At 33.6% G+C, this 13,821-nt stretch overlaps 2 protein-coding genes and 1 long non-coding RNA gene across 3 annotated transcripts in view; 1 reads left to right on the forward strand and 2 right to left on the reverse strand.

Moving 5' to 3' along the window:
- The window catches only part of LOC125070771 (pseudouridine-metabolizing bifunctional protein C1861.05), a 155,241-nt gene that overhangs the window by 34,274 nt on the left and 107,146 nt on the right, over positions 1-13,821 (forward strand). The window contains exons 4-7 of the mRNA XM_047680732.1: positions 30-163; positions 983-1,184; positions 2,491-2,622; positions 3,700-3,983. Of these exons, the coding sequence (XP_047536688.1) occupies positions 30-163; positions 983-1,184; positions 2,491-2,622; positions 3,700-3,983 (752 nt within the window). The remainder of the gene's footprint in view (positions 1-29; positions 164-982; positions 1,185-2,490; positions 2,623-3,699; positions 3,984-13,821) is intronic.
- LOC125070779 (CD82 antigen-like) lies at positions 9,237-12,116 on the reverse strand. Its single transcript, XM_047680745.1, has one exon. It carries the CDS (start codon positions 12,071-12,073, stop codon positions 10,970-10,972), a length of 1,104 nt encoding a protein of 367 aa, XP_047536701.1. The 5' UTR covers positions 12,074-12,116; the 3' UTR covers positions 9,237-10,969.
- Positions 12,657-13,821, reverse strand: part of LOC125070838 — an 83,747-nt gene continuing 82,582 nt past the window's right edge. Inside the window, exon 4 of the long non-coding RNA XR_007119892.1 lies at positions 12,657-12,742. This is a non-coding gene — a long non-coding RNA (uncharacterized LOC125070838). The remainder of the gene's footprint in view (positions 12,743-13,821) is intronic.

Genomic DNA, 13,821 nt, shown 5'->3' on the forward strand with positions numbered 1-13,821 from the left:
CGCAGTGACGTGAGCATGATTTATGAAAGGTGGAGTTCATCGCGAAGGCGAGGACACGATGGATGTGTCAGCTGACCTCACGGAGCTGGGACGTAGCAAGACGATGGTCGTTTGCAGCGGCGTCAAATCTATCCTAGATATAGGACGAACCCTGGAATACTTGGTAAGAAATAATACTATAGTGTAATAATATATAATATAGAGCCTGATATGAATTTCATGTTCTTGTAACATATATATTAATTTTGCCTGTACACTACTGTAAACCGTGTATACAAACATAAAGGTTATCAAAAAATCTAAATATACTTTATTCCAGTAGGCTTTCAAGTACTTCTGAATCGTCATATTGCAGAACTATATTAAGTTAAGCTACCACCGGTTCCGAATGTAGATTGCACCGAGTGGAACCGGCAAGAAACTCAGTAGTTACTCTTTTTCAACATTTAAAATACAAATTTATGTTAGTTAAATACTATTATTACCCATAACATATTTTGCCTAAATGAATATTCCATATTAACCGTATTAGTACGCTTTTCGTGAATACAGATGAAAAAATAATCATATTAAAAACCTAATACTTACATATTTATAATACTGGTAAAGTAGTAATTAACAATGGTATTTATTATATAAAAACCTGTAAAATCTGAAGATATTTTTTTTATATAAACTGAAATAGGATACTTGAAAATTTTGAGATGCAAAGTCTCACTGGCATAGAATTTCAATGTATCTTTTCATGGAACGTAATATAATGTTTCGCAACGCGATGCATTCAGATTACAGAATGAATTTCATCTTGCATACTTGCATATTACTTTTTTCTACTTAGCAAGGTTTTATTGATCAGTTTTAAATGAAGACTCCCTATTGTTTGTTCGTGTAATGTATGACTAACATTCCATTAAGACCTTATAAAACAAATGTACTTCTTAATGGCTGACCGCTTCCATTAATATTATGTTTATTTCTCAAGGAAACACAAGGTGTGACGGTCTGTTCTTTTGGTGAATCGACTGAATTCCCAGCATTTTACACGACTCGATCTGGTTACCATGCACCACACCGAGTGTCTGACGCATCACAAGCGGCACGAATTTTGCAATCGGCGTATCGGTTGCAATTGTCTTCTGGTATAGTTATCGCTGTTCCAGTTCCTGAAGAATATGCTATGGATGGTAAATATCTTGGAAAATTTTAATAAACTCACAGCCACTAAATGTCTTATGTAGGTTAGAAGTCTTCTTTCAATGTGTGTTTCACCACGCTGTTCATGTGACCTTTACTGAATGAATGTGGACATATGGTGAAATATAGCTGACAAATTTATCATTTACCCTTCACTGCCGAGCACGAGACAAATTATACGGATATGAGAAGACAGGCAGTGTTAGGATTTGTATCCGTGTCCTTCGGTCAATATTCGCCTATTTTATTTTATTTTATTCATTTTTTATTTCTTTTTCTGACTATCACGACTTAAACTTGAAATTTAAAGTTTTAAAGTCAAAATTGACGATATCAGAATTCACGAGTCAAAATAAATATTTGAATAGATGGGTGCACTTATATATATAAAGCTAAGCCGAAATATGTAAATAAAATAGAAAAGTTGTTAAAATTTGCATATAATGGCACCTGAGCGAACCAGGACGCCATTTGCATACATTTTATACGTTTTTTGCCGACTACATAGGCCAATACCGTTTCTACGAGTATCGTAACCTTTATATAAAGCCTTGTGCTGAAAGGTGAGGGTAAAACGCGATGACATTTAGAAGTAACTGCCTTTGAAATAAACTATCTGCCAAGCTTATTATTAAGACGCAATAAATGGATTAAGATAGGAAAATAGAAGTGGGGCACCTTATCGAGTTCACGTTATATACGATAATACTCACGACCTCATATTCTTTTGAAATTCTCTTAATAGGTTCTGGCTTTTGCTTTGTAAAATAAAGTACATTAATTGCCTTAAGTTAAGCTACAAGTATATTTATTTATTTTATTACACAGTACTAAATATCTTAAATTTCCGATAGAGGAAATGTTTTGGAATATATTCCACCAACCTTTACTGAAATGAAAATTGGTGGAATGTGACAGAATTTCACCTGATTCAATCATCATGCAGGTCTTTTTATGATGATTTCCTACATCGCGTGCGCAATGCATTATACCACAAATAAACGACATGTCAATCAGTCAGTCAGTCGCCTTTACTTTATTGATGTAGGATAATTTAGTTTTCTTTAATATGAATTAGGTATATATTATTCTAAGGTAGTTTTAAGATTTATTAGAGTATAAAATATAAATCGCTGACATTTAAAGTAAATAGGTACTATATTTTGCAAAAACTTTATTCAAAGAAACACTTCTTTGAATAAAGTTTTTGCAAAATTAATTAAATAAATTAATCACTCATTAAGCTGAATCATGTCAAGATTAATTCAATAATGACATACTTTTGTCTCTATGCAGGGAATGTTATCGAGACTGTAATAAAGAATGCGCTGCTTGAAGCAAATAATCAAGGAATTCGGGGTAAGGAAGTGACCCCATTCCTTCTGGCCGCAGTGTCTGCTGCTACGGGCGGCGTCTCGCTCGACGCTAGTATCCTTTTCTGATAAACATCATTCGATACAGGGGAAAATGAAATGGGAAAAGTTAAATTGTTTAAAGCTTCTACCGATATATATAAAAAAAATCAATAAGATTAATTTATTTTTTTAGAAATACATCAATCTACATACATGATATTTTACCTGATTGTAAGTAGACCAAGCCCAGCTTGGGACCACCCATGTACCATTTATTAATATAAAGCGTTACTACGTTCCTGTTTGATGAGTAAAACTGTGAGTGTTCATGTTGTAACTTAAAATCCTTTATTGTCGTGTTGATGGTATAATAACTCAAATGAATAATTTGATCGATTTTTATACTTAAGCTCTACTTAATAAAATTTTAGAACGACTGACAGGCAATCAACGCCCAGCCTAAACTCCATGTAAAAAGTAGGTGAGCCCTAAGTGTGAATTTTTCGAAATTCATCACCTAAGAGGGCGATGAAAGTTTGCATAAATATGGAAATCGATTTGTTGGCTTCTTTTTGTGAGTAAAAGATAGCTGTTTAAGGGTTTCTGAATATTCATCATTAAATTTTTTGACATTAGGTAGGAAATAATCGTATTGAAGTTCGTATTGGACAAAAAAAAACAATATTTGAAATATATTTCAGTTATTCAATATATGTTCAGGTTTCAGTTTATGATTATATCTTGCAGTCGACAGCCCTGAAATAATTAATTAATTTATTTATGGTGCTCTGTCATTCGGGATCATGTCATTGTGATTCAAACGATACACCAGACCTTCAAATCGGGTCATCTATTTAAAGGGGAAGTAAAGAAGCTTACTTACGTCAGTAGTGTAAATAAATGTATTGCACGTCAAGCAGCATTAACAGATTTCGGTACCATTTTGTAAATATAGGTGAGCTGAAGTAACAAGAAGTAGATTACGACTTAATGCCAACCAATTGCTGAGACCATTAAAGTATTTAATTACAAACTTGACCCGTTCATTGAAGCTAATTTTAGCAGTAAATTAAACGTGTAACAACGTAATGGTCCTAAAATGATCCCAGTAAAAGTAATTGCCACAATTTCTTTCCTTAACGACGTTCAGACGTCGCGCTCATAAAGAACAACGCAAAAGTCGGCGCCGATATTGCCTTCCAATTTCAAAAACTGAGGAATGCAGACAATTTAGAGAACGCTCTTAATATCGGCGTCTCAAAGAGCACGGGAAAATGTATGACAAATACTTCAAGACAGTTTCATACCACTTGTCGTGACAAAGGCAGCGAGAGCGACGAGAATCTGATAAGGGATGATAGTGCTGGAGATGTACTTATCATTGGAGGAGCTAATGTAGACAGGACGTACAGAGTAACTGAAGATCAAGTTCAGGTAAGTTAACCAAAGATTAATCTACGATCAATATCAAAAGCAATATTTATACTCGTATTAAATATGTAAACATCATATTAATTTTGTAATTGTTGAAATTTATATTTGTATTTAATACTTATATATCTCATCTATACGACATAGTTTATAAACTAAGTTCGTTTAATGAAACGCAGTTTGATAATAATTAAATATTTTGCATTTGTATAGTACTAAGTTTTAAATGCTATGCCTGGGAATGAGTTAAGTAAATTGAATTCTTATTCGAAGTATTATTTAATTGTTTCTCCTAAAGAAGTATAGTTTAAATCAGTTTTATAATTAAAATCACACGTCCGCTATACATAATAAAAAAAATTAAGATCATTTAATTGTTTAATTTTTTATGTTGTATTTGTTTTATAATATTAATTCACATGGGCCTTCGTGCAAGCCATTCTGGGTAGGTACTTCCCACTCACCATACTTATTACCGCCAAATAGAAATACTTCGTATTATTGAGTTCCCGTTTGAAAGGTAAGTGAGATTACACTTCGTATCTCACTCGTTAATAATGTTGACCTTCGATTTACTGTGTTGTGTCTATACATTTTATAATTCTCATATCACATTCTGACATTTCACGCTCGTGTTCCGCAGTGAGTTTCTTTTTACAGAATACCTCTACCGAAAAAAATGTTTATGCATGCGTGTGCAACATTAACATGTTAAGCAGGTAACATGTAACATGTAAGAAGGTGCGTGTACGATATATATGAGAAAGTTGTATTTTTATTATATTCCTCATATTATTAAAACAAATAAAAATTCTTTATTTATGATTATTGACCTGGCTGTGTTTCGGATATTTAAGCCAATCTCTAACACTCTACGCAGCAGGAATTATAAGTATGCGCATAATTACTTGGCCCAGCTGCTAATAAGGATTCCTTGAATGAAAATATCAATAACTTTTATTCTGACCTAGTTCAGCAGTTCACATTTGCGACCCTAGCCCCTAAGCCACTAAAACAATCTGTATTTAAGGTTTTGAATAAATTAACTATAAATTATTAAAAAAATATTTCTAAAAGCAAGCTTTTATTTATATTAATTTTACTTTATCGTCTTTACTGTTGAACTAACAATCATTGCAAGTTAAATAGAAACTCGTTTAAAGTAATAATAGTATATACGATACCAGTACTCACTAACGACGTGAAACAATCCACTGACATGTAGATGAAATCCGAATTAATCCACCGCCCTTATCCCTGTTCCACTGAGAATTGTCGGATCCATATGTTTCAGAATTTCATTTCATGCTTGCATTTCCTCGCGGGGTTTATCGCGCACGAATTAAACTCTAGATTCAAATTTCATACTAGAAAAACTTCGTGGTAATTGAACGAAAATTATGCCTTGATTTTCGATTTAAAAAAATACTTAATTGTAAGTTGTTTGTTTACACTAAATAACAACTACAAATACAACATAATTCTCCCTTTTTTACATTTTCTAGTTCGCTTTGAAGTGTCAGTGAGCTAGTGTAATATAATACTGGTCAACTAGCAAAACATTTAATTGGTAGTAGAGCTTTATGCTAGCCCGTCTTGGTATCATCATATACTTTGTTTTGTTATGTTCTCCTGTGAGCCAGTGAGCTAGTGTAACTGCGGACATAACATCTTAGATCCCAAGGTTGGTAGCGCTTTGGCGTGATGTAAGGAATGATAATATATCTTTCAGCGCCAATGTCTTTGAGCGTAGGTGACCACCTACCAACAATTGACTCATTTGCCCAGCCGCCTACTTATTAGAAACAGTATTATAATATAGCCATTGACGGCGCATTTATGGTACAATGAAAGGTTAATATTGGTGTTGACTATTCATCAAATGTTTGACCATTAATTTGGTGGTCCCTGTACTATAATGTTTATAAATGACTACGAGTTGTATCCGTTACGTTCTACGATCAAAAATTAATATCACTAATATTATATTATACAAGGATCCAAGATGAACTTGGCTATAAAAATGTTTGAATATTAGACAAAAAAAAAAACCATTGTAATCTAAAATTAAATTATTTAAAAAAATCTGTAATCAGCAACTAGCAACGGCGCGATTTCTAATACCACAAGACTCAAAATAAAATTATCTGCACGTACATTATTTTTATAATAAATACCATAAAGACCAAAATCTTAATATATTTAATATAAGGGATCACAAGCGCATCTAAATCATGCATTTACAATAGTAAGGTTAAAGTTTTCGGAATTGTGAGTGCTTAAAGGAATATACATTAAAATTAATTATGTAAAATATATTGAATATGGCTCACTATGGTGACTTATAAATACAAATATGTATTACTAATTATGCAGAATGACCGGCCTACCAATTCGTATACGAACTTATGTATATAAATATAATAATCGTATTAAAATCGCCCACTCAGTACTTCTATTCGAACGCTTCAGTGTTTATTAATTTCATCACTTACAATAGTAATTACCGTTAAGATTAATTATTTCCCAATTTTAGGAGTCCATTTTAATATTTTTTTAGAGAATTATCATTCTCACCAGTTGAATTATTTGTTTATTCGTCGGATAATGATATTTATTTCTGGAAAACTATTGTAATAGTTACTCTTTTCCAAGAATTAATGACTTATGTATGTAGTTATACAATGAAATTATTACATATTATATGGATAGAAGTGTTTTATGAATTATAAAATGCAAGCCGTTAAAGTTTAGTCAAACAAATAAATATGTTGTCCAAGAAATTCTAGTTTTACTGCTGTTAAGAGAACTTGAAGCTTCTAATCAAAGCTCCGAAACAACGGAACAACCGCACTAAACCGATTCCCCATGACGTACAAAAATATATCGTCGTAATAGATTTTATTGCGCTATGGTTGTAAAATATACGTTTTTCGTATATTTGTTGATTTAAAACGATACCCCAGTTTCCGCCCGCGGTTTCGTAACGCATGTTAGATTGAGATGTTAGTTAACCCTATGTTTTCTGTCCCCTGACAATGTGTATGTAAAATTTCGTGTTGATCGTTTCAGTAGTTAAAAACCATAACAAACAAACAAACTGACTATCGCATTTATACTACGCATATATATATATACTTTTACGCGGCTTACAATAGAGTAGGACAGAAATCATCACGTAAGGAAAAAGCATTAGCAGCTTTCCTTGTCTCTCTTTCTATTATTTACGGCTTATTATAACATTACTTAAACTTACTTTTTTTGTTGTTTTTTTAAGTCATACGGAATTTTTAATAACAAAAATTTGTTTCTTGTAAACTATTCTCAAACTTTGTTGAATTATTTTATTCTCTTTTACTTAATACGTAATATACGGCGAAAAAAACCTAATTCAATCCGGGTATCCCACGACATCTCTCAATTTTTCGTTACTCTGGTCCCAAGAAAGGGTAGATGTACGTCACCCTCTCCTAGTATCTATCTATGTATCATTTAACCAAAGATTGCAGTTAGATACTCGCCCAAGCACTACTAAGTTTTCATGTACTGAATGTATGTGTATAATTAATTGCCCTCAAATTTGTAGGATAACATCGTTTGGTGATTTGCATTCGTCTAAAAAGACGCATGTTTATCTAGCAGCATGGTAGCAAGCCTTGACTTCTTCAAAGGGTTGGAGATCTTTGCCCAGTAGTGGCATTTCAGTTTACTTCGCCTTATGACAGTGATCGTTATAAAATATATTTGAGGATATCAAATAAATAAATAATACAACATTTTAACAAAGATTTTATTTAATGCATTTATTATGATAATATTAGCTCTCAGTCGCCTAGTGCATACCTTCGGAAAGTTGTAACAAGACTACCCTTAATAAGTGACTGAAGAAACACACATTATGTTTTTTTTTTTAAATTTAAGTTATATAACATTCATAAAAAACTTTTATAAAATAAAAATAATGTCATTAAATAACAAAAAGCTATCATATTTATTCATTAAATGAATATTCAAAAATTAATATCGATTAAGGTCGAAAAAATTTTTAAATGTTTTTTTAAATTTACATAAATATTTTTTTTTGTCAAGTTGTAAAAAAAATCTCTGCCTTAAAAATAAAATATGTGACAGGAAGGTTATTGTTGAAGTCATCGACATCAATGATGAGGTTCCCAGCTCCAATCAACAATGTTACTTTAAATTGATGATCGAATCTTTTCTAATAACACAAAATCAGTTATACGATTTCATAAGCCAAGGCACATGTTATTTAACCATTTGGAAGAGATGCAGGATTTAGATTTGATCCTAGCTACAAATTATCCAACTTTCCGAATATAGGTACAAATATTAATAAGATTGGTACATTCAGTGACAACAATATTAAAAAACTATTTTTCTGCATAAATTCACAAAATATACCTACTCTAAGCGAACGTAATTAATTTTAATAGTCGTTACAATATTTTCTAAAAAGTTACATCATATTATTACAAATGTATGTGTAGGTTTTGCGAATGGATACGCCGAGCCGTCGTTCGACCGCACGGCGTTGTCAGGCGAAAGAACTAGACATGCATGGGCTACGAGTAGGTCTGCAATGTTATACTTATCTACATAGTGTTTATTTTTGGTTCTTTTTCTTTTAAAAATTCTAAATTTTAGGTTTATACGTGCTTACAGCCACGCTAGTTCTTTCTATCCGAGTATCGGTGTATAGCTATTAATATTACCACTTCTAAATCACGGCACTGCGTAGCAAATACAATTACTATAAATTAAAACAACACTAAACGTCTCATTTTTAATAAATACTCATTTAAAACCCGCGATATCTGTCAATATTTTTGTCCGCTTTCCATGTTGTGTGTATAATTCCATAATTGGGTTGTTTCCAATACGATTAAATATGTGTAGCAAAAACTACTAAATTAATTAACAATTTAAAAATTCATAAATGTTATATATATTTTCATTCGTCCATTAAATATTTTAGAACGAACGATCGAATAGCGGCTCAACTAAGATAACTACTAATCATTCTGAAATTTCTATCGCATTTTACAACTAATAATTAATTAACAATTAATAATAAAATTTTAGTCCTAATTAATTAAACTTTGAAACTTTAGATATATCTGAACGCCTATACAGTGATATATATATATTATATATATATGAAATACGAACTATTTAAATATAAATATAAATGTTATTTTATAATATAAATATAAAAGTTACAATTTTATTTCTCTCAAACGGTCTTTGATTGAGTGTCAAAGTCCGTTTAATGTAATCATTAGTTGGTGGTAAGGCAAAATTCTATTTATTTAACAAAAGAAATAAACAGAATGAATCATATAATATCATGCGTAATTATTTGAAACAGACTATTATTTCAAAGTTCATTTCAAATATTAAATAAAAAGATCACTTGGAGTAAGCTGATCTGGGTAGCTGCCATCCCAATACATATTTTACCGCGAAACAGCAACAGTCAGTACTGTTCTGTAACAGTAACTTCTCGCACATCAGACATAGCATGCTAGTTTCCAATATTGGTGATTCATTGGCTATGTAAGGAATGGATAATAAGTCGATTTTATTTGACCGACTGATATAAACAATTTCATAAGTTAATATTATTATTAATATGTTTTGGGTTAATAAAAAAAGCGGAAACAACCCAATTGATGACAAAAATTTGATCAAGATATTATTATTTATTAATAAGGAGGATTAGGTTACACCTATTTTATTTACACAGCCATTTAATACGTAAATGCTCCCATGACCTGATAACCAAGAGAAATATTTAATACACACTCGAAATTTTAGAACGTTTTTTACAAATATTATGGATAACAGAAAGTTGATGTTAAAAAAAAATGGTTATTCAACTTTTATCTGTTTATTTATAAGCTTTTATAATTAGGCACTACGTCGTTTAAGCTCATATCAGTACTATTTTGTCAACCTGTCCATGCACAACTCGCGTACTACACGTGTCATAAATTGAATCTATTTATTTACAATCAGTAACAAAAGATGACCTCAAAGACTTAGTTCTTTGATCGTTTGAATCGTGGGTTCAAATAAAAAAAAAAACTATGAATGAATAATTCAAATCCAAAAAACGAAGTATGACGAACTCGTATTATTATGGAACTATAATATAACCAAGAGTTTTAAGTCTTACTTTTGATTCGGTAAAAATATATCATAATTCTTCGGTGTTGAAACTAACAATACTTACGCTAAGTAAATTGATAAAAGATAATTTGAACCTTAGTCGACGTACATCATTTAAATCTATTGGTATACAATCAAAAGCTGACTTAATTCTAAAATAATACAATCAATATATCAATAATTATTTTTGGTACAAATACATCAAATGCACCCTCTCTCAAATGACATATACTACCACCCTCTGTGGCTAAGAACACATATCCACGCACTCGACTATATTTTATGATATTAATTTAAACAAAATATTATAGTAAATACTAAAATTCAAATAATTTATAAACTGCCAAGCATAGGAACTAAACACAAGCTTTGCTCGTGGAATCGGTTTATCTCATCTAAATTACTCGTTGCCACTTAATAATGTATAGTTCACGCAGATCACAATTCTTCTACGGTAACAACGCGGAATGTCATTTACTTCACATAAATAACCAGGACTGATGTACAAACTATGATATTGTAAACACAAAATACACATAGTCACACGAACTAGTCATCAATAGACGGCGGCGATATGACCACCGCAAACGAAGCGGCTGTGCCGGCACCGGTTGACGATCGCGCACTTAAAGTTCGAATTCGGAGCGTGTGTGGCGGCGGTGGTCGAGGCGCACGCGAGCCCCCGAACGGCGTACACACACTGGTACTCCACGCGTCATCGGGGGCTCCACCTCAAAGCCATCTGCCGGAAAGGAGCGCCATCGACGCCCGAACAACCGCTCCAAGTAACATCTTAGTCAGATTCGAGTTGCTGCACTGTCAGCTGCCAGAGGTCGGTACTCTCCTCGCGCCAGCTCGCGCATCTCGCAATTATTGTTACCGTTAACGGTTTTTGGCCCGAGGGGCTCGTCGTGTAAGCTACGTCGTGAGCATGGTTCTGAAGCTCGTCCGAGAAGAGCCTCCCTTTCTCCCGCCCGTTCTGGACTCCCACCGTGAGTGCGGACTCCTCCGTTAGCATTTACAGCATTAACTACAACGGTCTGTGACAATGGCCCTCCATGCATTGGGCTTCCTTCTAGAAGCTCACCTGCGCCTTCACTTCGTAATATTCTAATTTTTTGTATCATCTCTTTAATTTCGTAGCGTAATATTCCAAGGAAGCACAATTTTAAAAATGCTATAACGCAATACCCTAAAACAAATAACGCATCCGCAGTTCTTCGTAACCAAGATAGTAACCGTTCAGCACAAGCAGCCGTGTGCGGCACACAGTGAACTGGTGTGAATGGCACAGGTGACGTAGCGGAGGTTGCAGCTAATGTGGCGGGCGTCACGGCAGGTGTGTGGGCCGGTATTCGACAACAACTGGGTGGTAATGTAGTCCGATTAAAAGCTGTAAAGTCTGCCGGACCGGTTACTCCGCAGCAGCGCTGTTCTCTCTGTAATCGGTCCCAAGCCTCTGCAAAATCGCCGTCTAAGTCGTAGTCCTTTGCTAACCGTATACGTAGTTGTGGTCGTAATTCTCGACAAACGCGCTCGAATCGGAATGCCCAATAGACACCAATCGCTGCGTCACCAACGAGTAGCGCTAGCAATGCAAGCCAATAGGCGTTGAGCATACGTTCTGAGAGGCGCAATGCAGCCAAGCAACCCAAAAGTTGCAAAAGACCAGCTTGGGCAGGCAAGGCTGCGTAGCCGTAGAGAAAACCGGGTTGAGCAGCGCCTAGACCAGGAACTAGAGCGCGACGATAGTCCGCGAGTGCGCGGCCCGCTGCTGCACAAAACGCAAGCGCCCCTAGCAGCAGTGCCCCGTTGCACGCGTAAATCCAGATGCGGTAATAGCGCATTGCGCGATGCGCGGCGGGGTAGTGCGCGGGGCGCGCGGGCGGCGGCAGCGTCATGGTGGCGGGCGCCGCGTCATGGCGCCGCCCGCGCCCGCGCCGCCGCCACGCGCCGCGCCCCACGCCTCTGCAACACAACACATGAATTGAAGCGTGCAATAATAAAGTCCTTGATGTTTTTACTTTAAAACTCGTTCGTTATATCAAAAGAAAATACACTCTCAGATACCTATTATCTGAAAACAAAAGATATATAATCCTCTAAACCCATTAAATCCATTAGCTCCTGCATAGAAATGCGGTAGAGCTATCTCATTGACTATAATTAATTGATGTATACTTTGTAGGATCTTCCTAACCTACTTGAAACATGATAAATAGTCCTAACGAGATTATATTTAGTCTTAAGTATTTATAGCGGTAATTTACCAATGTACTTATAAATAAAAAACCATATTAAAACTGTAAACACTTTTAGATTTAATAAAATGGTAAATAAACGAAATATATCTCTCTAAACTATTGACTAAATGAGGTTAATACGCCATATATGTATAAAAACATACAAAATAAGTTTTAGTTTCGTACAATATAGTAAGATTCTATCATAAGGAATTAATGTAATTGTTGTCTTACAATCCGCCACCCGTGCCTTGAGCTCGAAGCCTGGCTAGTCACAGAAGGGGCCGCGAAAGCCTCTGCAGAGCACCTACCAGTCCCGTACGAGGCCTGAAACAAATACTATCTATTAAATTTATACTTCATTTAACTTCCCAATAAAATATTACCTTATAATTTTCACCAAATTAGTGTCTAAAAGCACAATTATAAAAAATGTAAGCATTGCGTCGGAATAAATGATCCTTTTAATAAACAATAATAACAGTAAGTCAGAACAGAAGATCTATAATATAACAGTCAAATTAAATAATGACCAAGCTGTATAAAAATAAACCAAAGTCATTATAATTATAACGTATATGACATATCGACGGAATTCAACAATATGCGTTTATTGATAAAGTTGACATTTCATACTTTGTATTCAATTCACATATTTACTATAAAAACGTATGTACATATATTATAATTAGTAAAAATAAATTTAAAAATATATAAAACAAGATGACAATGTTATCTACAAACTATTCGATATATTTTTTCAAGTAACAAGTACACCACTTAGACATTCATTTTAGCTTAACACAAAAAGTATAACCGTAGATGTATGCCACCTTGATATACTAAAAATGTATTGTTTTGTAAACAACCCTTAGAAGTGATGCGAGAATAGATTAAGATTCATACATACCGGTTTTACTTTTTTTTTAATTTATATATCTTGGGCGACTGCCCAAAAGTGCACAGAGTATTATTTAACTCTTCAAAGTAATATTTTTAGAACAAAAAAAAAATCCCATTAAATCAATTATGTCATGTCTCTTATACATGACAGAAAAAACAATGACAGACACAGAAACCGTTTTAATTCAAATAAAAGATACTTTTAGCATAAATATGTTAATAGTTGCGTTAAACTCATACAAACAAAGAGCGGATAGTGTGTGTAACATCGGTGACTTATTTCTTATTTATACACATACAAATTTAAATTCATAAGATATTAGCTATATATCTATTAAGAATATATCACCTATTTCCATAACCCTTTTTAGAATTTGACATACTACTCGACAATACGTCGATTTTAGTCAACATCAATCTATATATACAAAAAATAGATACACGCTTCTCTCAATCTCTTCTTTCACGCAATGCTTAACTGTAAATAATATTAATCCAATATA

Source organism: Vanessa atalanta, chromosome 2 (genome assembly GCF_905147765.1).
Source record: "Vanessa atalanta chromosome 2, ilVanAtal1.2, whole genome shotgun sequence".
Taxonomy (NCBI): Eukaryota; Metazoa; Arthropoda; class Insecta; order Lepidoptera; family Nymphalidae; genus Vanessa; species Vanessa atalanta.

Excerpts from the sequence above, each read along its gene's own strand:
- LOC125070779 (XM_047680745.1), bottom strand. The coding sequence starts at position 12,073 with ATGACGCTGCCGCCGCCCGCGCGCCCCGCGCACTACCCCGCCGCGCAT.